The following is a 26,284-nucleotide window of genomic DNA, read 5'->3' as shown; positions in this document are numbered from 1 at the left end:
TCTTCATTTTGTTACCTAAAATTTGTTAGCAGAAGCACAAAAAGTAATGAAATAGATAAGAAATAAGAAAGCAAGGCTAACTCCCGATTTACTTGGTCTCCATTGTTAGGATGTATACTAAAAGCCTAGGTTTTTTTATGAATATTTATTGAATGAACATTTATTGAATGAATATTTATTTTGTAATAAGAATCACATTGATCGAATGTCAGCATTTAGTTAAATGTAGTTGTCTATTTAATTTATATTGTAGATAACATGGTGTGTGGTGTCACACAGAAGATCATGTTATCAGTTCCTTATAAATTATAAATAGTAGCTCACAACCAAGATGAATTGGGACAAACCATTGGAATGGTTGTAAGTGTAATTTAGTAATAGTTTATCTTGACTATAAAATTACACTAGTACACTATGTGTGTATCTAGCAGGACCATTTGAGGATGTTCCTTTTATACTAACTGCATAAAAGAACATTATTTCTGTTATTATGGATGTGTGTACTCTTAATCCCGATATAATAACAAGCACATATACTTAGTATTTATTTCTTTAATTTATCAATGGGTGAGATTTATTCGTTAAATCAATAGGCCCGATAAGTTGGGAAATAGTATTATTTATATAATGTGTTGTTGATTATAGAAGGAAACTGCCTCCTAGTAATCTAGGTTGATGATGTCCCCTTGAGGAACTCATAAGGATTGTCATGTAAACCCTGCAGGTGGACCTAGTTCGGCATAACAATGAAGTTGAGTGGTACTACTCTTAGAGCTAGATGTTAATTAAATGAGTGTCAGTAACTCATTTAATTAATGGACATTCGATATCTTAAATACAGGGAGATCAATGCACTTATAATAAGAAGGAGCCCATAAATGCAATATGGGATTGGTGCGGCGGTAGTTCAATAATAACTCTTTAGTGGTATGAGTTATTATTGATGAACTTGAGTTGGGTGTTTGGGGAGAACACAAGAATCTCAAGCTCATCGCGAGACCAAAACCAATTCCTCCTCTCGGTCCCTATTGTAGCCTCTATAAAGCTTTATATCCACCAAGTCTACTTCTTAACCAAGTAATGGGTCGGACACATCCTTGCTAGGTGCAAGGGGGCGGCCAAGCATTAGCTTGGAGCCCAAGAAGTGGCCGGCCAAAGCATGGCTTGGTGCCCAAGCTAGGGGTCGGCCACTAGGATTAAACGGGGATTTTATTTTTACTAAAATCTTTCCTTTTATAGCTATCCACATGGTTTTAAAAGAGAGTTTTACATTTTAAAATCTTTCCTTTTATAGTTATCTACAAAGGATTAAAAAGAAAGATTTTAATTTTGTTAAAATCTTTCCTTATTTTTAATGTTTAAAAGAGAGATTTTAATTTTGATAAAACTTTCCTTTTTTAACCATGATTTAATAGAAAAGTTTTAATTTTAATCTTTCCTTTTTTGTAGTCATCTACAATGTTTAAAAGAGGGAGATTAATTTTAAAACTTTCCTTTTGTAACCATCACAATAGGAAATTTAAAAGAGAGAGATTTTAATTGTTATTAAAATTTCCTTTTTAGTCATGACCAAGGATTATAAAAGAGAGGCAGATGGTGCCTTATGGGGTAACACACGACCAAAGTCTCCTCTTCTATTCCTTGGTGGCCGGTCCTTCTTCTCCCTTTCTCCTTTGAAGCCGGCGACACTTCTTTTCACCCTTGGTGGCTGATTATTTGGTGGAGAAGAAGAAGGAGGAGGAGGCCTCTTCACCTTATTTTCTTCCTTAGGGTCGGCGGCACATCAAGAGGCATCTTCTTGTGGTCAGTTGCTTGGAGAGGAAGAAGAAGAGTAGGAAGTTTTCTATTTTGATTTCCCTTGGTGGCTGAATTTCTTAGAGGAGAAGAAATTGTTTGGGTGGATTTCATCTTGGTAGATTGTCGCCCACATGACGTCCAAGAGAAGACGAATACAATAGAAGATCAAGAGGTCTTTTAGCTACAAAGAAAGGTATAACTAATTAATTGTTTCCGCTTCAAAAATTAATTAGTTTATGTTCTTTGTATGGATCCTGAAATACCAACACAAGAGGTTAGCGATTTCGGTTTTGTGTTTCGATTTAGTGTTTTGATCTTGTGCTTCTATTGATGTCTCTGTAGCTAAACATAGGGTTACTGTAAGAAGTTTAAATATCCAATTTCTTTAAAAAGCTTTGTCTAGGAAGTGGTGGATGATCTCATACCCAAGAAGGTCAAGTACCTCGCCATGTTTAACCTGGAAGCCAATCCTTGAAATAGATATTTAATCAACTTCTGTAACATGGGATGAACTTGGATTAATAATGCTAAGTATCGTTTGCAATCCAAGTTTTAACTTGTAACACCCATAGGGTTCCTAGCAATTTCATATATTTTTACCATGGTTAAAAATATAGGCCTTATGTGAATATTAGTAAAAATAAAATAAAATGGAATTAAAAGAGGCAAGACCAAGGCTTGAACCTTGAACCTCTGGTTAGAAGCATGAATAGTGTAACCAATAGACCAAGAAGAGCTATTATTAGAAAGGGAAGGGACAATATAATTAAGAGTAAGAAAAGGTTCTCTTCCACTTAGAAGGAGAAGTTGGAATTGCCTTCTTCCCCTCAAATGAAGAGATGATTCTTGCTTCTCTTTTCATTAATAGATGAGTAAAAGAAAGGAGGAAGAAAAAACCCATTTTCCCTTCTTCCTTTCATTAGGAATAAAAGAGGAAAGAATGAAATTTTCATTTGGTTGCTCTCTTTCTCCTTCCTCTTTCTCTCCACCGAAACCCCTCTCCTCTCCCTCACCATTGTCGAACAAAACAAGAAGTGAACTCTCTAGGAAAAGCTTCACAACCAAGGATTTCGTCTTTTAGAGAATTAAGCGAGAGGATGTGAGTATCCCCTCACTGCAGTACAAGTAGTTATTGATTGTGGTATGTAAATGTTATTGAAACCGTAAAAACTTTCTTGCATGTTTCGGCCAAGATAAAGTCTTATGGTCACTTTGGGTTAGCAAGTTTATGAGTTATGCTTGATGTTGTAACCAAAAAGTCTAGAATCTCACCTTGGAAGTTTCGGCCAAAATAGAAAATGGGGTCTAGGGTAAAGTTTTCAAATGATAACATGCTTGTTTATGCTCCTTCATGATATATGACCTCTCATGTGTTAATAGCTTAGGTTTTTCATGCTCCATGTTGTATAAAAATATGAGAACCCTAACTTAATGTTTCGGCCAAGATTCACTATAGAGTCTAGGACATAGTTTTGAAAGGAAACATGTTTGTTTATGCCCCTTTATGATGAAAGATCTCTTGTGTGTTAATAGCTTAGATTTTTCATGCTCCATGTTGTATAAAAAAATATATAGGAGAACCCTAGTTTCAAGTTTCGGCGAAGAATAGAAATGAAATTTAGAGCAAATTTTTCAAATGATAACATGCTTGTTTATGCTCCTTCATGATATATGATCTCTCATGTGTTGATAGCCTAGGTTTCCATGCTTTATGTTGAAAAAAAGTATATAAGAGCACTAGTCTAAAGTTTTGGCCAAGATGAGATGTGAAGCTTAGGGCAAGAAGAAAATTTAAAACCTAATCATGCTTGTTTGTGCTTATTCATGAGGTATGATATCTTGTATGTGGTTAAGTTAAGTCTTTATGCTACATGTTGTATTAGAGGAAGTGGAACCCTACTTGTAGGTTTCGGCCAACATAGAATGTAAAGCCTAGAGTAAAGTTTTTTTAAAACTAATTATGCTTAGTTATGTCTTTACATGATATATGATCCTTTGGTATATTGTTAGATAAGTTATCATGCTACATGTTGTACAAATGAACCTTAGAACTTCACCCTAGGGTTTGGCCAAGCAAGTATATGAGGCTTAGAGCAACTAATTATGCTTAGTTATGTCTTTACATGATGTATGTTCTTTTGGTATATTGTTAGATAAGTTATCATGCTACATGTTGTACAAATGAACCTTAGAACTTCACCTTAGGGTTCGGCCAAGCAAGTATATGAGGCTTAGAGCAAGGTCTTGAAATCTAACCATAATTGTTTATGCTTCTTTGTGATGTATGATTATTTATCTAGGGCTAGCTTAAGATTCATGCTCCTTATAGTAGTCAAAGTGGAGAAAAAAAACCTATTATAGGGATTCGGCCAAGATTGAATGAATAGGTTTAGGGAAAAATTTTGAACCTAACTATGCATGCTTAGGTTCTCCCATGATGTATGATTCTTGATATATAGTTAGTTAAGTCCCTATGCTTTATGATATGATATATGCTATGTTTCATGATATGATATGCTATACTATGCTTTATGATATGATATATGCTATGTTTCATGATATGATATGCTATGCTTCATGATATGATATATGCTATGTTTCATGATATGATATGCTATGCTTCATGATATGATATATGCTATGTTTCATGATATGATATGCTATGCTTCATGATATAATATATGCTATGCTTCATGATATGATATGCTATGCTTCATGATATAATATATGCTATGTCTCATGATATGATATGCTATGCTTCAAGATATGATATGCTACGCTTCATGGTATGATGTATGCTATGTTCATGATATAATATGCTATGCTTCATGATAAGATATGCCATACTTCATGATATGATACATGTCATGCTTGATGATATGATAATAACATGTTATGCTCTATGCTATGATAAGAACATGTTATGCTTCATGATATATGTTTATGAAAGGCTTATGCAAGAGGAAAAGCCTAAGAGATGCTTCCCTTGAGATGGGATCAAGAGCACTCTTCATGATATGACAAGAACATGATATGTATGATAATATGATAAGAAACATGATATGTATGACATACTATTTTACTTTGTAAGGCTTGTACCAAGGGTGGGCTCCATAAGCGCCCCTAGGCCGACGGACTATGAACTGGTCTAGTAAAGTGATGGGCTCCTCAGTACGCCCCTAGGTCGACGGTCGTAGTACGGACCTAGTTCCCTAGTAGGTTCGGGGCTAGCTACCCTGTCCTAGGGATTTGCATGCATTCATGTTATGTGGTACATAGCCGGGCCCTCATGTTAAGATTATATTCAAGTATGTATACGATATGTTTTTTAAAAAAAAAGAAGAAGACATGTTGCATATGTTCATTTCATTATGCATGTTTTCAAAGGAACATCCTGCATCTACATGTTTATGCCATATGTTTTCCTTTACACTTATTAAAGATGCCCTTGAGAATATGGTTATGATCATGTTATATGTTATGTTATGTTCTCACATGCTATGATATGTTATGTTATGTTATGTTCTCACATGCTATGATACATTTATATTATGTTCTCACATGCTATGATATGTTGTATGTTATGTTCTCACATGCTATGACCTGTTTTATGTGTATGTATGATTCATGGTTTTATGAGGAGGAAAGGAACTCATTAAGCCTATGGGCTTATAGATTATTTTTTCTTGTACTGCAGAAAAAGGAAAGGAATGGATGAACTAAGGGGAGCAGCAGGAAGGGCAAGATTGTGTGTGGAAGTGGCATGGTGGATAGATCTAATTTTATTTATAAAACTTATTCTTGGTTAAGTTATGCATGTGAACTAAGTTTGGATTTTATACTTGTGATGATAACTTGAACTAGTATATGGTACACTTGTGTTATCTTATTCATGTTAGTATATTCAGGACATTATGAATCATGTTCAAGTAACTGATATAAATCAAGTATGTTATTCGCATGCCATGTTAAAGGTAAGATTCATATGACAAAAAGAAGTGAAATTAATAAATTATAAATATGTCTTCCACTGCCATGAGTCCATATGCATGTATATGTCAAGTAAGTCTAAGTAACCCCGTCCCTTTAGGGTAGTCTATGTATCTATTGAGGGGCGGGCGTTACATAACTACTGAAGAACACATGAGTTGAACTTGAAGTAAAAATGTTAAGTTCTATTTCCAATTCAAGTTTAATTCATGAGGAACACATAGGTTGTTAGGAAAGTTCTGTGCTTGTACAAATTTTTGTACAGGGGAAGTAGAATGGAATTCTGAGTAGCATTCATCAATTGGTATCAGAGCTAGTTTTTTGCCTCTGTGTGCTTGGTTTTTATTTAAATTATGCACTTTTCATACATAAATTTAGGCAGGATAATAGTTGGATATGCAAATAGATTAACTTTATGGTTGCAGGCATCCTAGTTCCAACTATTATTGCCTTATTGTGTTTGTGTGTGATTGGACCCTCGGGCATGTCGAGGGTATTTTATGTGTGTGCATGATTGTAATTATTAAATACAATAGGGGTTATATTAGTTTTAGAATTTTACATTTCTGTTCGATCTAGATTACATGTACATTCCTTCATGGAATATAGGATCAATAAATGTAAAATTTTATTTTGTTGTGGATCGTATCCTTGCGAGGCGTGGTGATATTTGAGGACCAGAGGCGCAGTGGAAAAGGAAGCAAGAAGGATGCAACAAAATAAACCCTAGGGCTAGCGGCCAGAGTTGGTGACAGCTAGGGTTAGCGGCATACGGAGGACAGCTATGGATGAGACCATAATAGTTGGAAAATTAGTTTTCATATTTATTACCTTTTATGATGTGATGTGTGCGCTGTGCTGTGTGTGTGTGTGTGCATATTAAAATTCCTCATTTTAAATAACTAGTGGGAGAGGAATTATTTAAATTTCACGGTCTCCATTACTGGTTTGTAAGTGATGCATTCAAACTTGCTCGTTAGCTCTGAGTACCTTCCTCCACATCGAATGAGTTTGTTTGCGGATCACTAGATCAAACTTCCTTTATGGATGATTATAGGAAGTTATTTAGGTGTGTGTGATCTTCTCGATCTGAAGGGGCGCAATCCTATTTAATGGACTAAGTATCAAGTAAAGGTATACACTTAGGCGCATTTAATAGTATCCTCCCTATCGGAGTCACTGCTATTAATTGTGTGACCGACAAAATACCAACTATTAATTTTATTTGTCATAATGTTAGGATGACAAGATAATAAAATTAATGGGTAAAACCCCTCTTACAAATGTTTGAATTTGTATACGTCCACACTATCGTGACATACAAAATTCACGGTGTTTTGAGGTGTTGGTGAATTTAAATGATATTTTTTGAGGAATCAATATTATTTTAAATTCTTAAGTTTTGACCAAATATTTTGTGATTCTTAGGATTTCAATAGCCTTCAATCCTCTTGCTGTTATATTGAAAGAGAACAAACTTACTAGACCCAATTATATAGATTGGAAGAGAAACTTGGATATTGTCTTAACTGCTGAAGGCTACAAGTTTGAACTTTTTGAGATCTGTCAAAGCTTACCTAATAGCGATTCTAGTGAAGAGGAGATTGAGTGTCATAAGAAATGGGTCAGGGCAGATGAGATGATGCGGTGTTACATTTTGTCTTCTATGTCAAATGTACTGCAACATCAACATCAGGTCATGCCTACTACTTATGACATGATGAGCAATCTCAAGGAACTATTCGGACACCAGAATCGGGAACTATTTAAATGAGATAGAAATCCTTAGGGCTGAAATCGATGGGGAAACCCAGGTCGATATCATTCTCCAAACATTACCTAAAAGTTTTGAGCAGTTTCACTTGAACTACAACATGAACAAAAGGGTTTATTCGATGGCGGAACTTCTGACAGAACTTCAAGCAGCAGAAGGGTTATTTCGTCAAAGCTCTCAAATTCACATTGCTGAAAACGTTTCTACTTCCAAACCAAAAGGTAGAAAGAAGAAAAAGAAACAAGTTGGTTCAGCAAAGAAAGTGAATTGATTTCTAGGGACTGGACTGAAAGCAGGTGTGAAGAAGCTGAAGGGCAAGTGCTTCACATGCAAGCAGTCTCAACATTGGAAGGTGGACTGTCCTCCTAAAAAGGAGAATAATAAAGTAATATCTTATTCTCTGGTAGTTGAAACATATTTAGTGGTGTTATCTACTGGTACCTTGTGTGTAGATACGGGAGCCACTGATCATGTCTGCAATTCATTTTAGGAGTTCCAAGAAACTCAACGACTACATGAAAGAGAGATTACCGTCTACATGGACAATGCTACAAAAGTGGCGGTTGTTGCAGTGGGAGATGTTTATTTGTCTTTTGATAGGAATAAAACATTGACACTACAAGAAAAAAGCTAATAGACAACGTTTTTAAAGCGTTGTCTTTGTGCCTGAAAAAGCGTTGTTAAAGGCACTGTTGTTAAAAGTATGCTCAACGACAACACTTTTAAAGCGTTGTCGTTTGTAGCAAAGACAACGCTTTTGCAATGCTTTAAAAGCGTTGTGTATTTTTTGCAAAAACATCATTATTGCAACGCTTTAAAAGTGTTGTTGTTTTTAGTAAAGACAATACTTTTGCAACGCTTTAAAAGCATTGTCTTTTTAAAAAAAAAATTAAAAAAATCTATTTACAAAATCATTTTTTTATATTTACAAAACTATTAATTTTCTTTTACCATATCCAGATTCGAATTTGACATATAAAATAGCATTAATTAGCTCAGCTAATGATTTCAAACTCGTACCAAACAATAGAATTCAATTACAAAGTATTAGTATTTACAGGAGAATTCAACTATACACAAAGACTAAATATTTTTGTTTCAAAGTAGTTAGTGACATTCAAATTTAAAACAAAAAAAAGCACAAAATAGCTAGCCAGCCTCGAAGACAACGATCTGAATGCTTACTTATACACAAAGACTAAATATTTTTGTTTCAAAGTAGTTAGTGACATTCAAATTTAAAACAAAAGAAAAGCACAAAATAGCTAGCCAGCCTCGAAGACAACGATCTGCATGCTTACTTCTACTAGATATATTGATCAAAATGGATTGACGGCTTGAGACTAAGAAAAAACACTTACCACTGTGTATCTGTCACAGAAAACAATACCATCAGTATTATGCAAAAGAAATTTCGGTGGTAATAGCTGAAAATAAATGTCACAATTCACACCATACAATAACTTTTAAGAGAAAAAGAATTAAGCATAAAATAATGGGGAATAGAGCAAACGAAAAATACATGTGCTACTTTGTTTCCGCCATGGAAATATAGCAAAAAGAATAGCATAATTGGAGATGCTAGGGAAACCATGTGAGACCTAAATACATAATTAGAGATGCAGTGCAAAAAGAACAGCATATATTTCATTTGAGTTCTTACACATGAACTAAAGTCGAAATCAGCATATGCTCTGATTTCTTTGGTTTACAGAACTTGTAGCTTTATCAAACACAATTTGACTTGAAATTTTCCAATAGCAAATGTAGTTTTCCGGTGTACTAAACTATACATATAAAATATGGCTTTGATTCTAGAGTGCAAAGAAAGGATGGCCCTTCACTTATCGTCTAAACTTCAAATAGGTTGCTATATTTTTTGTTTCAATTGAGTCCTTAAACTAGCAATATATACTAAACAAGTCCATCCCATTGGTACACTTAAAACACAAGAAACAGGTTATTGACTGAGCATCTAATCACATCACATGAACACTAGATTATCAACAGAATATAACAACTATGTAAATTCAACCATGAAGCATGGAAAGGAAAAGATATGTATTTAGAGTTGCAATACATCTCACTATCATTGAAATAGTTCTCCATCCATTCATCTGAGGATGGATCCAAGACTTCATTACTGAAAAGAAATCTATCATCTATCACAAATTCTTTGATTAGAATAGTTGGAAATCCACATCTACTACTAGAAAAATTCTTTCCGAGGTAAGAAAATTAAAACCTGAACACGTGAGATTCGACTGTAAATTTTGTGTGCATATTTTTGCTGATGTCGAGTCCTCCCGAACCTAAAGTAAAAAAATCAAATGCACCAAGTGGATGCTTTAGCCTAATTTGAATAAAGTATTAAGATGAATCTAATTTATCTATCTGAAGAAACAGTCTTGGAACAAACTACTTCAGAGGACAAATGCTCATTGACGGCTGTGGCACCATCATCATCAGAAAAAAAATTTAGAACACGATGCCTTTTCACTCTTGATGCCTCGTTTGCTTCCTCCATGCCCTTATCGACCTCATCTGCTACCATTTACCTCACTTGAGATTTAGAAGGACTTGAAACAGTCAGAAGAGAAGGCAAAGTTGACAAACACACCTCCAAAATCCAATTCATCTAAGTCGAAATCACCAAATCCTCGAAGTGGAGTTTGATTTCCCATCGTATCATCCCATAGAGGTAAAGCTGTGAATTTGAGAAATAGGTACTAAAACGTAAATTCCCTTGGAAAAAAAGAAGAAGAATTAGTTGTAGAAAACAAACCAAATTGGGAATATGTTGGCAGGCAACATTCTTCTTCTTGCTGCCATTGCCACAAATTGCTCCTACAAATTCCACAGGACATTAGTACGGAGTTTCAAAAATTATTTTAACTAAGCACTCAAAATCTCAAGTTCCGGCAGATCATCAAACAACAAGCTGCTTCAGTCAAAAATGGTAATGGATGTGATATCATCCATAATTGTGTTGCCTCGAATCACACCCAAAGGGCTCTTGGCTCGATCAAGGATGAGATCTAACTCGGGGAAGAAAGCACGAACAGATCGGCCTTGCTCACCTCGCGTGGTGGTAGAGCGAGCGACGAGGAAGCAAAGAGATGACTCGTTTCCCTATTCCTTTCATACGCTCTATGATTCTCCATCCTCCGTACCGCTTTCTGCCTTCGCAAACCCTAACAAAAAAAAAGACGAAACGAGGATGAATTGGCTTAAACAAATCCCCCCAGGTCGTCAATAACACTTTTCTCCGACAAACTAGAGCAAGACAAAGACCGAGCTGCAAATATCGATCTTCCAAAGAGGAGGCCAAGTGCGGAGGGCGGCGATCCAAGAGCGGAGTGATTAGGGCATTTGCTATTTGACGAAGAGGTGAAGGAATTCAGAGGAGAGGAGGTTCGCAGAGAGGAGTTTGTTGGAGAGGGGTTTGCTGGAGAGGAGTTGGATGGAGAGGACATGAGAGGAGGAGTTGGAAGGAGAGGACGTGAGAGGGGTTCGGGAAGATAGGCATGAGATGAGGAGTTGTGAGAGGGGTTCGGGAAGATAAGCATGAGATGAGGAGTTGTGAGAGGGGTTCGGGAAGATAAGCATGAGATGAGGAGTTGTGAGAGTGAAACCTAAGGGTACTTGATCCAACGGTTTGTATTATCTCAGATTTAGATGAGGGTTTAATAATAGACAACGCTTTTTAAAAATCATTGTCATAGACACTAAAAAAATGCTAATAGACAACGCTTTTCAAAAAGCGTTGTATTTGACCTATAAAAATCACTAATAGACAATGATTTTTAAAAAAGTGTTGTCTATTAGTAAGAAAATAAAGAAATAGATAACGCTTTTCACTAAAAGCGTTGTTAAAAAGAAAAAGACAACGCTTTTTAAAAAAAACGTTGTCTTTTAAGTGTTGTAAAATCCTAATTTTCTTGTAGTGTGATTTTGAGAAATTGTCTTTATCTACCAAGTTTTAGAAAGAACTTGATTTCAGTTTCTAAACTCTTTATGGATGGATATTCTATTTCTTTTGATGACAAAGTAGTTGTCAAGAAAAATAGGGAAGTTATTTGTTCTGGTACATTGGTTGGCAATTTATATACTCTAAATCCAATAACTCTCACAATGCAACAAATGGAAATTAATAACACATCTTCTAATTCTAATAAGAGAAAGCAACCTTCAAAAATGAACCAAACATATCTTTGGCATCTAAGGCTAGGTCATATTAACTTAAATAGGATTCAAAGGTTAATAGTTGATGGACCTTTGGGTTCATTAGTGGTGGAAAATTTTCCAAACTGCGAATCTTGCTTGGAATGAAAAATTACCAAGAGACTTTTTAAGTCCAAGGGGTATAGAGCCAAAGATGTGTTGGAATTGGTTCATTCTGATTTGTGTGGACCTATGACTATCCAAGCAAGAGGTGGTTTCGAATATTTTGTCTCTTTTATAGATAACTATTCGAGATACGGGTACATTTACGTGATGTGTTACAAGTTTGAGTGCTTTGATAAGTTCAAAGAGTACAAGGCTGATGTGGAGAAACGTCATGGTAAAAGTATCAAGATACTACGGTCTAATCGTGGTGGCGAGTACCTCTTATGAGAGTTTAGGAGTTACTTATCAGAGGTTAGGATTCAATCCCAACTGTCTGCACCTGGTACACCCCAACAGAATGGTGTGGCAGAACGAAGGAATAGGACTCTTATGGAAATGGTTAGATCAATGATGAGTTATTTAGAATTACCAAATTTGTTTTAGGGATATGCTCTGGAAATGGCAGTGTACATTCTAAGCTTGGTACCTTCTAAGTTAGTACCCTCTACTCCCACAGAATTATGGAATGGGCGTAAGCCTAGTCTGAAGCATATTCGGATTTGGAGTAGTCCAACACATGTGCTGAAGGGAGACACTATAAGTTGGAATCACGTATAGTAGTTCGCTTGTTTGTGGGTAATTCTTAAGGAATGAAAGGCAGTTTATTTTATAGTCCTAAAGATCAAAAGGTCATTGTTAGCACCAATGCCCAATTTTTAAAAGAAGACTATGTAATAAACCACAAGCCCATGAGTAAAATTATTTTGATGAAATAAGAGAAGTCACGTTTACCTTAGTACCAACGGTACAAGATGAGATACCACAAGAAACTGTAACACATATCACAAATGATACATAATTTTAAGCAGTGCCACGTCGTAGTGGTAGGGTTGTTCGGCAACCTGAAAGATTCATGTTTTTGGGAGAGTCTTCAGACTTGATCCTTGGTAAACATGAACCTGATCCCTACACATATGATGAAGCACTCCAAGATAAAGATGCAGAATCTTGGCAAAGTGCAATGAACTCTGAAATAGAATCTATGTGTTCTAATCAAGTCTGGGAGCTTGTAGAACCACCAAATGGTGTAAAAGCCATTGGGTGTAAATGAATCTACAAAAGAAAAAGAGGGACAGACGGGAAGGTTGAAACCTTCAAAGCAAGGCTTGTTGCAAAAGGGTATACTCAGAAAGAAGGAATCGATTATGAGGAAACCTTTTCGCTGGTAGCCATGCGTAAGTCTATCTGGATTCTTTTATCTATTGTCGTTCATATGGATTATGAGATTTGGCAAATGGATGTCAAGATAGCTTTCCTTAATGGAAGTCTTGAAGAAAACATCCATATGAAGCAACCAAAGGGATTCATTGCGAAGGGCAAAGAGCAAATTGTATGTAAGCTCAATATAGATTGAAGCAAGCTTCGAGATCTTGAAACATTTGATTTAAAGAAGTGATCTAGTCTTATGGATTCATTCAGTGTCCGGATGAGTCTTGTGTATACAAGAAGAGTGACGGAAACGTGGCGGTATTTCTTCTCCTATATGTAGATGACATTTTACTCATTGACAATAATGTTAAAGTGTTGTCAGATGTAAGAGTATGGTTATCCAAACAGTTTGATATGAAGGACTTGGGAGAATGTGGGCATATTCTTGGGATCAAAGCAATAAGGGATCGCAAGAAAAGAATGTTGTTCTTATCCCAAATTTTATACATCGATACTATCCTAGCTCGTTTTAGCATGCAAAACTCGAAGAAAGATTTTCTACCTTTTCGACATGGAGTACCTTTATCTAAAGAGATGTGACCTAAAACATCAAAGGAGATAGAGGACATGAAGGTAGTTCCTTATGCTGCAGCTGTAACAAGCCTAATGTATGCAATGCTATTTACGAGACCGGATATCTGCTTTACCGTGGGCATGGTTAGCAGATATCAAAGTAATACAGGATAGGGACATTGGACTACTATAAAGCATATATTAAAGTACCTTAGAAGGACTAGAGATTATATGCTGGTTTACCAGGCAGATGATTTGCTCCCTGTGGGTTACACGGATTCAGATTTCCAATCAGATAGGGACAATAGTAAGTCAACCTCAGGGTATGTGTTTACTTTGGGAGGCGGAGCCATAATATGGAGGAGTGTTAAGAAGAAATGCATTTCAGACTCCACCATAGAAGCTGAGTATGTGGCAGCCTCTGAGGCAGCCAAAGAAGTTGTATGGCTCAGAAACTTTTTAATGGACTTAGATGTGATTCCTGGTTTACCCAAAATTATCACAATTTATTGTGATAATAGTGGTGAAGTAGAAAACTCAAAGGAACCATGAGCCCATAAGGCTAGTAAACACATTGAGCGCAAGTACCACCTGATACAAGATATCGTAAAGCGAGGAGAAGTTGTTTTCGCTAAGATTGCATCAGAAGATAACTTGATAGATCCTTTCACTAAGGCCCTTCTGGCTAGAGCTTTTGATGGGCATGTTGAGGGGATGCGAATCAGATGTATGGCAGCATATATGACAGCATAGTCTTTTAGTATAAGTGGGAGATTGATAGGATGTATACTAAAAGCCTAGCTTTTTGTATGAACATTTATTAAATGAACATTTATTTTTTAATAAGAATCACATTGGTTGAATGTCTGTATTTAGTTAAATGCAGTTGTCCATTTAATTTATATTGTAGATAATATGGTGTATGGTGTCACACAGAAGATCATGTTATCAGTTTCTTTGTAACGCCTGCCCTCCCTGCTAACCCTAAGGGACGGGGCTACGATACTCTACGTACATATTACAGCGGAAGACTTAAAAACATTTTCTTAGTTTAATAAAAACCGAACTACACTAATATGGTTTCCATAACATGATAACAAGATAAATAAAACATAGCATCAAGTCAACTATATAGTACTACAATTTACGAAACCAAAGCGTAATTCTTAAAAGGTTCTTAAAGCAGGTTCTTATTTGGTTGCCTAGTCACCGCCACACACATCTCCTTGCCTCTCCTGCTGCTCCTTTAGCTCATCCAGCTTTTTCCTTTATCTGTGGTACAAGGAAAGTAAGCTATGAGCACTCATGGCTCAGTAAGTTCCTTTCCTACTCACTAAAACCAAAAATCATCACATAATCAAAGAATGTCTCAATATAACATAATCTCAACTAGTCATGGCATAACATATCATACTCTTTAAGCATATCATGCAACATAGCAACATCATAACTAGTCATGGCATATTATCTCTTGCAGCATAGCATGAAACATAACATAATCATATCTAATCATGACATATCATAGTATCATCTTAAGGTAGCGTAGCATATCAAGTTCTTAAAGCATAGCATGAAACATAACCTAAGCATATCTAATCATGGCATATCATAGTATCATCATAAGGTGACATGGCATATCAAGCTCTTAAGGCATAGCATGAAACATAACATAATCATATCTAATCATGGCATATCATAAATCATAGCATCATCACAGCATGATCATAAATTATATGCAATATGATTTTGAAAACATGTATCCGAAAAAAAACATGTGTATGTCTCATGATCTTTAAAACCATTTCTTCTTACATACATATACTTGAACATAATATCAACATATTGGGGATCCCGGATTAGTACCACATACATACATAATGCGCGCATCCTAAGTAGATCCAAGGTAGCTAGTCTTGAACCTACTAGGAAACTAGGCCCGTAGCTCGACCTAGGGGCACGTAAGGAGCCCAGCCTTTACTAGGCCCGTAATTCGACCTAGGGGCGCATAAGGAGCCCACCCTTTTGGTACAAGCCATTCAAAGTAAAATACATGTCATACTTATACATATCATACATCATACAAGCATGCATCACTTAGGCATACATCATATAAAAGTATGCATCACTTAGGCATATATCATGTCATAAAAGTATGCATCACTTAGGCATACATCATATAAAAGTATGCATCACTTAGGCATACATCATGTCATAAAAGTATGCATCACTTACGCATACATCATATAAAAGTATGCATCACTTAGGCATACATCATGTCATAAAAGTATGCATCACTTAGGCATACATCATATAAAAGTATGCATCACTTAGGCATACATCATATCAACATGCATATCATAAAAGCATACATATTTTAAGCACATAGCATATCATCAAAGTATGCATATTTCCTTCCACATAGCATATCATAAAAGCATGCATATTTTAAGCACATAATCACTTCATCAAAGCATGCATATTTCTATCCACATGGCATATCACAAAAGCATGCATATTTTAAGCATATAGCATATCATCCAAGCATGCATATTTCTATCTACATAACATATCATAAAAGCATGCATATTTTTAGCACATAACATATCATCAAAGCATGCATATTTCTAAGCACATATCATATCATGAAAAGTATAAATCACAAGCATACATGTTTAAGCATAAGGGTGTATCATGTAATTATACTATCATAAGAAACATGGTAACATAGTTAGCTTGGGTTCTAAGCTTCCTAATCTCTTGGGTTCTTATCATGGCCAAACCCCCTTAGATCTTAATTTAGGTAAAAATAACCTCCAAGCATGTGGAACCTAAATTATCATTACATGAATTTCATAGGAAGCATTATAAGTATGATTTACTTGGTTTCTAAGTTCTCCACGTCCCTAAACTTCATGTGGCCGAACCCTATCAGGTGTGAAACAAGGTCCCAAATGTCATGAAAGCATGGAAACCTTAAACCACATTTATAGCATTTTTTTTTCCAAGCAACATAGTAAGCATATTGAGCTAGTTCCTAAGTCCTTCAAGCCCTTAACATATGTCATGGTCAAACTTTTAACAAGTGTTCATTAGGGCTAAAAACAAATATACAATCATGTGAACTTGAACTAACATCATGTATAAATTCATAACAAGACATTATACAATATGTATGGCCGAAACTTACCCTAGCCTCAATTAGGTCATTAAACAACATATAGCATAGGAACTTTGTCTTTCTACTTATCATATTCCATGTAGAGTGATGTAAGCATATTTAATTTTTGTTCTAGGGTTTCTAGGGAATCTATCCCTTCATGGCCGAAACATACAATGGTCCATTTAGGTCATGGAAAAATTGTACAAGCATGTGACACAATCAACACATTATCATATTTCCATAAGAAGCATTTTTAACACCTTTGGTTTCATTTCTAAGGCCTCTAGGTCTTTTAAACCCTACTTGGCCGAAACTCAACAGTATATAAACTTGCTTCAAATAGCCTAAAAGCATAAGAAATCATACAAGTTTCATAGCATATATAAAGACAAGCATAATAAACATACATGTGAATTGTGTCTTAGGCTTCCTAGGTTTCTTTCCCTTTTCCTTTTATTTTTCCTCATGGCCGAAACCTACCAATCTCTAAACTAGGTTTTAAGTGGCCTAAAGCATGGAAAACCTAAGTAAGTTTCATGGCAAAAATTACTAAGAACATCATATACAAAGTTGGTTCATAAACAAGCTAGGACCCTTGTGATCTTACATGTCATATATCATGTAACTAATTTTCTATACTCCAATTAAACATGAGAGCATTAAATAACTTTCATATCATAATATCACAGAGGTCTTGAGCATATTAGAATTTTTTTCAAGATTTTCTAAACTATCCATCTTATCATGGCCGGAAATCTAAAATAAGAGTTCATGAATTTCTAGCAATGTTCAACATGCAATTCTTTAAGAGAACTCTATATTCTATCATACAAACATGGTTACTTAAATTTAAAGGTCTTCCTAACCCTAAGCCCTTTTCTTGGCCGAAACATATAAATGGATTTCTTTTGGTTCCAAGTAACTTTCAAGCAAGAAAACCAATAAAAGACCCTTAGTAGTTCATGGAGGGAATCTTGTACTAGTTTGGTTACACAATGTTTTCCCTAACCTCCTTAAAATATTTTTGGCCGAAATTCTAGGGTTAGGCACTCCTCTGATCAAGCATCAATTAGGTATAAAAACATGAAGAAAATCCTTCCTACATAGCATAGAAAACATATCATGAAATAAAGATTTGTTTAAACCTTCCTAGATTTGAAAACCCTTTCTTTAGCCGAATTTTCTTAAATTCTTTCCTAGGTTTTCTAATCCTCATAAAATCCGAAAATCACATAAAAATCCTTGTACCACAGGTGAGGGGAAGCTTACATCCTTTTCGCTTGTGGATCTAAGGTATGGTGATGGAAGAAGTAGCCTCTTCTTCTAGTTCCTTTCCCTTGATTCCCTTGCTAAGTCCTCCTTGTATCTTAGGCTTTCTTAGGGGAAAAACCTTGGCTTTGGGGCCGAAGATGGAGGAGAGGGGACTGATGGTTTCGGTGAGGGAGAGGAAGAATGAGAGAAAATGAGAGAAAAATAAACTTCTCTTTTCTTGCTCCCTTTTATGTTAAGGGGGAAGAGGTAGCAAAATTGATTTTTGCTTTCCTTCTCCCTTAGCCTTTTTTTTTATATTTCCTATTTATTTTATTTATTCATTTATTCTTACCATTCATGATGAAATAAGGGGGATTGAATCCTCTTAATTCCCTCTTTAAATTTTCGGCAAAAGCAAAGAGGAAGAGGGAGAGAAAGGGAGGAAGGCAAGTTGCCTTTCTCTTGCTCTTTTCTTGTTTTCTTTTGGCTAGCTTTTACTCTCACCCTTATCATGAATTTCCCTCCTTTGCTATCAACATCTTCTCTCTATCCCAATTGGTTTCTACTAATTAATTCTATGAATAATATAAGAGGTTTAAGGTTCAATCCTTGACCTTCACTTCTTTTTATTTCATTTTATTTCTTTTTGCTTCAACTCACTTCCTATTATTTTTCTAAGGCAAAATCCCACATTCATATATTTATCTTACAAGCTTAGTGGGTATTACATTCTTATAAATTATAAATAGTAGCTTACAGCCAAGATGGATTGGGACAAATCATTGGAATGGTTGTAAGTGTAATTTGGTACTAGTTTATCTTGACTATAAAATTACACTAGTACATTATATGTGTATTGAGCAGGACCATTTGAGGTTGTTCCTTTTATATTGACTGCATAAAAGAACATTATAACCTCTGTTATTATGGATATGTGTACTCTTAATCCCGACATAATAACAAGCACATATACTTAGTATTTATTTCTTTAATTTATCAATGGGTGAGATTTATTCATTAAATCAATAGGCCCGATAAGTTGGGAAATAATATTATTTATATGGTGTGTTGTTGATTATAGAAGAAAACTGTCTTATAGTAATCTAGGTTGATGATGTCCCCTTGAGGAGCTCATAAGGATTGTCATGTAAACCCTGCAGGTGGACCTAGTTCGGCACGACAATGAAGTTGAGTGTGTAACACCCACGAAATTATAAGATATGGGTATTATTTTTTCGTTAGAGCATAAAAGTAAGAGGAATCAAAAGAAATAATAGAAATAAAAAGAAAGAGAGGTGAATGTTTGAACCTTGAACCTCCCACAAATAATAGAGTTAAATTGGTGTATGATAAGCACTAGAATAATGAATAATAGATGGATAGAAAGGAATGGAAATTGTAGTTAAAGGTGACAAGAAAGAACTAAGTAAAAGAGCAAGAGGAAACCAAGTTGCTTACCTTCTCTTCCTCTTGGTTAAGAGAGGGAGCAAGAAAAAGGCAAATTGCCTTCTTTCCCTCTTTTCCTTCTAATTTTTCGTGAGAATCAAAGAGGGAAGAGACAGAGGAGTTAAGGGAGGGATAAATGAAGACATAATTCATTCCCATGATGAATAAATAGGATTTAGAGGAGAAAAGAGAAAGGGAATTTCTAATTCTTCTTCTTCCTCCTTCTTCCTCCTCCTTTTTTCCTTCTCCACCGAAACTTAGAGCTTTTCTCCCTCATTCTCAAAAGTCATGTTAAGGTTTCCTCTCTAAGAAAACCTTATTTCCAAGAAGGAGTCTCAAGGTTTACCTCTTACAAGAAGAAGAAAACAAAAAGGGAAAACTAAGAAGAGAAGTTCTTCTTCCTCCTCACAAGGGTATCATTTTCTTAAGGAACAACAAGCGGAAATTATGTAAGTTTCCCCTCACCTGTGGTACAATAGTTCATGAGTTTTTCTATGAGGTTAGGTTGCTTAAAAACCTAGGATTTCTTCATGGACTTTCGGCCAAGACAAAAAGAAGACCTAGAAAATTTTAAGACCCAACTAGATATGCTCAATATGTTTCTTGTAATATGTATCTTATGGTAGGGGATTAATCTAATGTTTCTATGCTGGTATGTTTGGTTAGAACTTAGATTCATGATCCTAGACTCTCGGCCAATCATGAATAAAAGAACTAGGTAAGCTTAAGACTCAAACTAAACATGCTCCCTTTGTTTTTATGATATGTACCTTATGATAAGAGAGTTGTTAACATTTCTCATACTTGTATGTTGCTTGGAATTAGGATGTCTCCATTTCAACTTTCAGCCATGATAAGATTAAGGGCCTAGGAGAACCTTAAACCTAATCTAAGCATGCCATGATTCTTCTTAAGATAAAATAGGAAGTTAATATGATATGCTCATGCTTGTATGTTGGTTGAACTTTATTTCATGCTCATGAACATTCGGCCATGGTAGAATTAAGGGCCTAGGAGATCTTTAAACCTAAACTAAGCATGCCATGATTTTCCTTAAGACAAGATATGAAGTTAACATGACATGCTCATGCTTGTAGGTTGGTTAGAACTTTATTTCATGCTCCATGAACTTTCTGCCACAACAAGTTTATAAGCCTAGGAAATCTAGAACTTGAACTAAACATACTCATGATGTTCTTAGTAATAAATACTATGAAATTTGTTTAGGGTTTCCATGCTTTTATGCCACATGAAACCTAGTTACATGATTTACAAGTTTCGGCCATAGTAAGTTTATAAGCCTAGGAAACCTAGAACCTAAACTAAACTTGCTTATGATTTTCCTTAAGATATATGATATGATATTGGTTTAGAGTTCACATGCTTGTATGTTGATTTTTAACCAAATGTGATGCTTGATGGTATTCGGCCATGATAAGTTTATAAGCTTAGGAAACCTAGAACCTAAACTAAACATGCTTATGATGTTCCTTATGATATATGATATGATATTGGTTTAGAGTTCACATGCTTGTATGTTGATTTTTAACCAAATGTGATGCTTGATGGTATTCGGCCATGACAAGTTTATAATCTTAGGAAACCTAGAACCTAAACTAAACATGCTTATGATGTTCCTCATGATATATGATATGATATTGGTTTAGAGTTCACATGCTTGTATGTTGCTTTTAACCCAATGTAATGCTTGATAAGATTCGGCCATGACAAGTTTCTAAGCTTAGGAAACCTAGAACCTAAACTAAACATGCTCATGATGTTCCTTATGATATATGATATGATATTGGTTTAGGGTTCACATGCTTGTATGTTGATTATTAACCTAATTTACAATCATATGTTTCGGCCACTATATGAAAAATTAGGGTTAGAGACCTAATTATGATCTCCATGTGTCTCACATGCAATGCTTCATGATATGATAAGAACTTGCTATGCTTCTATGTTTATTTACGTATGCTCATGATCTATGCATGTTGATAACCCTTATGATATGCTGTGTGCCCAAATTATGCATGCTATTATGATAAGTTGTGTGCCCAAACTATGCATGTATTTATGATGTGCTGTCTGCCCAAATTATACATGCTATTATGATGAGCTGTGTGCCCAAATTATGCATGTGTTTATGATGTGCTGTGTGCCCAAATTTATGCATGCTATTATGATGAGCTGTGTGCCCAAATTATGCATGTTTTATGATATGTTAAGAAATATAATATGCATGAAATGATAAGAACCATGATATGTATGACATGCTACTTTACTTTATATGGCTTGTACCAAGGGTGGGCTCCATAAGCGCCCCGGGGTCGATGGACTAAGAAACGGGCCTCGTTAGGGATGAGCTCCTAAGTGCCCCTAGGTCGATGGACTAAGAAACGGGCCTAGTATGTTTGCCTTGTAGGGTTCAAGACTTGCTACCTTGGACCTACATAGGACATGCGCATTTATGTATGTGTTACAAGCCGGAGCCCTAGTTATGTTGAGATTATGTTTAAGTATGTATATAATAAGTTTTCAAAAGACATGTTGCATATATATGTTCATGATACATGTTTTGAAAGTCATCTTGCATATACCTTATGATTATGCCATGATATGCCATGATACTTATGATTATGTTATGATATGCCAGAATACACCTTATGATTATGCCATGATATGCCATGATACTTATGATTATGTTATGATATACCAGAATGCACTTTATGATTATGTCATGATATGCTATGATAACTTATGATTATGTTACGATATGCTATGATGTGCTTTATGACATGATATGATTTGATGCTCTTATGAATATGACATGATATGATAGGATGTTCAGTATTTTATGTTTATGAGAGTTACGATATGATGCTTCTATACATGATATGATGAGTTTATCTCCATGCTTTATGCCTTGTGATTATGCTACGCTATACGATTTTTGTGAGTAGGAAGGATCTTACTAAGCCTTGTGTGCTCATAGCTTACTTTCCTTGCATCACAGATAAAGGCAAGGAATGGATGAACTAAGGGAGCAGTAGGTGGGGCAAGAAGGATGTGTGTGGTAGTGGCTCGGCTAAAAGAGAAAGACCTGCTTTTATTTAATAAGAATTATGCTTAGCTTATGTTATTGTTTCATGACTCCATGACATTTAATCATGCTTATTGGTATTATGACTTAAAATTATGTTAAGCATGTTATGTGACCTTATATGCTAGGTAGTTAGTAATGGTGATTTGAAAAGAAAAGAAAGGTTTTAAAAGAGAAATTTTATAAACAAGATTTCCGCTGTTTTAAGTAGAAAGTTAATATTGATATGCAAGTAAGTATGTAAATGTGAAATAAATAAGTAAGTATAAGTAAAGTGACCCCCGTCCCCTTAACCAGGAGGGGTGGGGCGTCACAGGTTGGTATCAGAGCGAGGTTTTAGCCTTTTCACTACACACATGTCAAGCCTCCATCCTGCCGCTCCAAGTAAGAATCAATATGCTTAATTTAAATTCTTTTATGATGCTTTAATATTATGCATGTTTACTCATTCTTTTGATTATGATAAGTCACAGTTCTAGTTTAAGTATGCATGATGGTAGGATAGGAATGATAATAATCTTATGTCAGCCTGGATTGGAATAACGATAATTTATTGTCATCAATGAAGATAAGCATGGCTAGGAGACGCACTGCCCGAGCAGACGAGACAGCGACTCCACCAGATCTGACCCAGGTAGTCATCGACCTCCAGCGTCAGATCACAGAGCAACAACAGCTGATCACGACTTTAATAGGTCAGCAAGGAAATCCTGCCACCCCACCAGTAAATCATAATGCAGTGCCCGTCATACCAATAGTTGCACCAGTACCACCGGTAGCCCCTGCCCCAGTGGTCCGACAGGAGACCTACTTGATACAGTGGCTAAGGCTGAAGCCGGAGAACTTCTTGGGTACTTGCGAGCCATGGGACGCCTAGGCCTGGTTCAAGACAGTGAAAAGCATAGTGGAATTACCGGACTGACCCATATCAAAAAAGATCAAATGCGTGTCTTTCTGCTTTTCCGTCGACGCAAGAATGTGGTGGGAAAGAGTTAAGGCTAAGAGACAAATTAATCTGTTGAACTGGACGGACTTTGAGACAGAGTTCTTCGAAGAGTTCTTCCATATGCAAGTGATGAATCGGCATTACGACGAGTTTACCGAGTTCTGGCAAGGTGACTTATCAGTGAACGAAGCAGTAAAGCGCTTCAACCGTCTGGCATGCCTTTGTCCAGAGTTGGTCCGCACAGAAAGAGAAAGGGTCAGACTGATGCTGAAGATGCTTCGACCCGAGATAGCACTGAACGTGGCCGGTGGAATTAATAGACCGCAGACTACAGAGGAACTGGTCAGCAGTACCCTGATCACAGAACACTATCAGAAAGCGATGAACAAGAATAAGAATCAGGCACGAACAGAAGGACAGAGACCTCCAGGTACCAAAACAGGCTGGAAAGGGACCCCTACCGGAAAAAGGAAACAATGGGACAATGCTAAAGGTGGTCCACTGAATAAGCAACCGAAATACCCTCAGTGTACCATTTGTGGGAAGCTGCATTCCGGAGTATGCCACAAGGGTACAAGAAAGTGCTACAATTGCGGAGGGGAAGGACATCTGGCCAGAGACTGCACTACCCGGTTTCAGGCACCACTCCAGCAGAATAAGCAGAACAGGAGTGTCCCCTCACAGCTACACCAGATGCAAGTTGCTATTGAAGGAACACCGATTAGCCAAGGGAGATTGGAAGCCCCGCCTGCGGCAACGAACGCCAGGGTTTTCTCGCTTACCAAAGAAGATGTGGTGAGTGCCTCTACTGTCGTCACAGGTCAGCTGCCTATTTTTAGTCAGTATGCTATAGTATTATTTGATACTGGGGCGACACACTCGTTCGTCTCAACACCATTTATGAAGAAATTAGATATGCCACCACAAACAATAAATGGCACGTTCTTAACAACCCTACCATCCGGGGAAGTTATGCCATCGGATCATATGCTACGGGCCGTACCTATCTGAATCGCAGACAAAGAACTCTACTGCAATCTGATAGTACTCGACATGCAAGATTTTGATGTTATACTGGGCATGGATTTCCTGAGCAAGTATGGCGCTTCGATCGAGTGCCATAAGAGAAAAGTAGTCTTCCGACCTGAAGCTGAACCGATGTTTGAATTCGTTGGAGAACCCGGGAAAGAAACTGAAAGATTCTTATCATCTATAAAGGCACAGAGGATGCTAGACAAGGGATGTACTGGATTCCTACCGCACGTGGTCGATACAAGTCAAACCGGGGGCCAGAAGCTAGAAGAGGTCAGGGTGGTATGCAACTATTCAGAAGTGTTTCCCGATGAACTACCGGGATTAGCCCTTGATAGGGAGATAGAATTTACGATCGAATTAGTTCCTGGTACTAAACCAATCTCCAAAGCACCTTACCGGATGGCGCCAGCTGAGTTAAAGGAACTTCAAGAGCAGCTACGAGAGTTACTCGACAAGGGACTTATTCGCCCTAGTCACTCGCCATGGAGAGCTCCAGTACTTATTCGCCCTAGTCACGCTGAACAACGTGACAATCAAGAACAGGTACCCCCTTCCACGGATCAACGACCTGTTCGACCAGTTGAAGGGCGCAATCATTTTCTCTAAGATTGACCTAAGGTCCGGCTATCATCAAGTGAGAGTGAAACAAGATGATATACCAAAGACAGCCTTTCGAACAAGATACGGACACTATGAGTTCGTAGTTATGCCCTTCGGAGTGACAAATGCCCCTGCCGTGTTTATGGATTTGATGAATAGAGTATTTGCGACATATCTCGATAAATTTGTGATCGTCTTCATTGACGATATTCTCATCTATTCAAGAACCCAGGAAGAATATGTCGAACACCTGCATATTGTACTGCAGATCCTCCGAGAGAAACAACTGTATGCAAAGTTCTCTAAATGCGAGTTCTAGCTAGACCAAGTAACATTCTTGGGTCATGTTGTCTCTAAGGAAGGAGTCATGGTAGATCCAAGCAAGATCAAAGCTGTAAGTAACTGGAATAGACCAAGGAATGCTAGTGAAATCAGAAGTTTTCTCAGACTAGCAGGCTATTACAGGAAGTTTGTAGAGGATTTCTCCAAAATGCAGCCCCTATGACAGTTCTCACCAAGAAAAACAGAAAGTATGAATGGACGGACGACTGCGAGAAGAGTTTTACGGAACTGAAACGGAGACTGACCAGTGCTCCGATCCTTACTCTTCCAGATAGTAACAAAGGCTTTGATAGGTATAGCGATGCTTCCTTTCTAGGACTTGGAGCTGTACTCATGCAAGATAGCAAAGTCATCGCCTATGCCTCTAGACAACTCAAAGAGCATGAAAGAAATTACCCCATTCATGATTTAGAACTAGCAGCTGTGGTCTTCGCTCTAAAAACATGGAGGCATTACTTAAATGGGGCCCAGTGCAGGATTTATACAGACCACCAGAGTCTGAAATATTTCTTCACGCAGAAAGACCTAAATATGAGACAACGCAGATGGCTCGAGCTAGTCAAGGACTACGATTGCGAAATATTTTATCATCCCGGAAAAGCGAACAAGGTGGCTGATGCACTCAGCAGGAAGTCCGGTACCACCTGACGTCGCTATTCTAAGTTCGAGGAGGAACTTTCTATGAGGTATGGGGTACTGTAACACCCACGAAATTATAAGATATGG

At 36.7% G+C, this 26,284-nt stretch overlaps 1 protein-coding gene across 1 annotated transcript; it reads right to left on the bottom strand.

The window, feature by feature from the left end:
- Nucleotides 1–9,556: 9,556 nt before the first annotated feature.
- Nucleotides 9,557–10,115, bottom strand: LOC122050632. The gene is made up of 3 exons (XM_042611524.1): nt 9,984–10,115; nt 9,807–9,873; nt 9,557–9,723 (listed from the first exon to the last, which is right to left on the bottom strand). Exons 1-3 carry the CDS (start codon nt 10,113–10,115, stop codon nt 9,557–9,559), a joined length of 366 nt encoding a protein of 121 aa, XP_042467458.1.
- Between the last annotated feature and the right edge of the window lie 16,169 nt (nt 10,116–26,284).

This window comes from Zingiber officinale, chromosome 3A (assembly GCF_018446385.1).
Source record: "Zingiber officinale cultivar Zhangliang chromosome 3A, Zo_v1.1, whole genome shotgun sequence".
Taxonomy (NCBI): Eukaryota; Viridiplantae; Streptophyta; class Magnoliopsida; order Zingiberales; family Zingiberaceae; genus Zingiber; species Zingiber officinale.
This window is presented reverse-complemented; position numbering and strand designations above follow the sequence as displayed.

Coding starts and splice junctions, on each gene's coding strand:
- LOC122050632 (XM_042611524.1), bottom strand. CDS start 10,115: ATGGTAGCAGATGAGGTCGATAAGGGCATGGAGGAAGCAAACGAGGCA. Junction 9,874..9,983: donor ATGAGCATTTGTCCTCTGAA/GTAGTTTGTTCC, acceptor TTTTTACTTTAG/GTTCGGGAGGACTCGACATC. Junction 9,724..9,806: donor GTCGAATCTCACGTGTTCAG/GTTTTAATTTTC, acceptor AATTTGTGATAG/ATGATAGATTTCTTTTCAGT.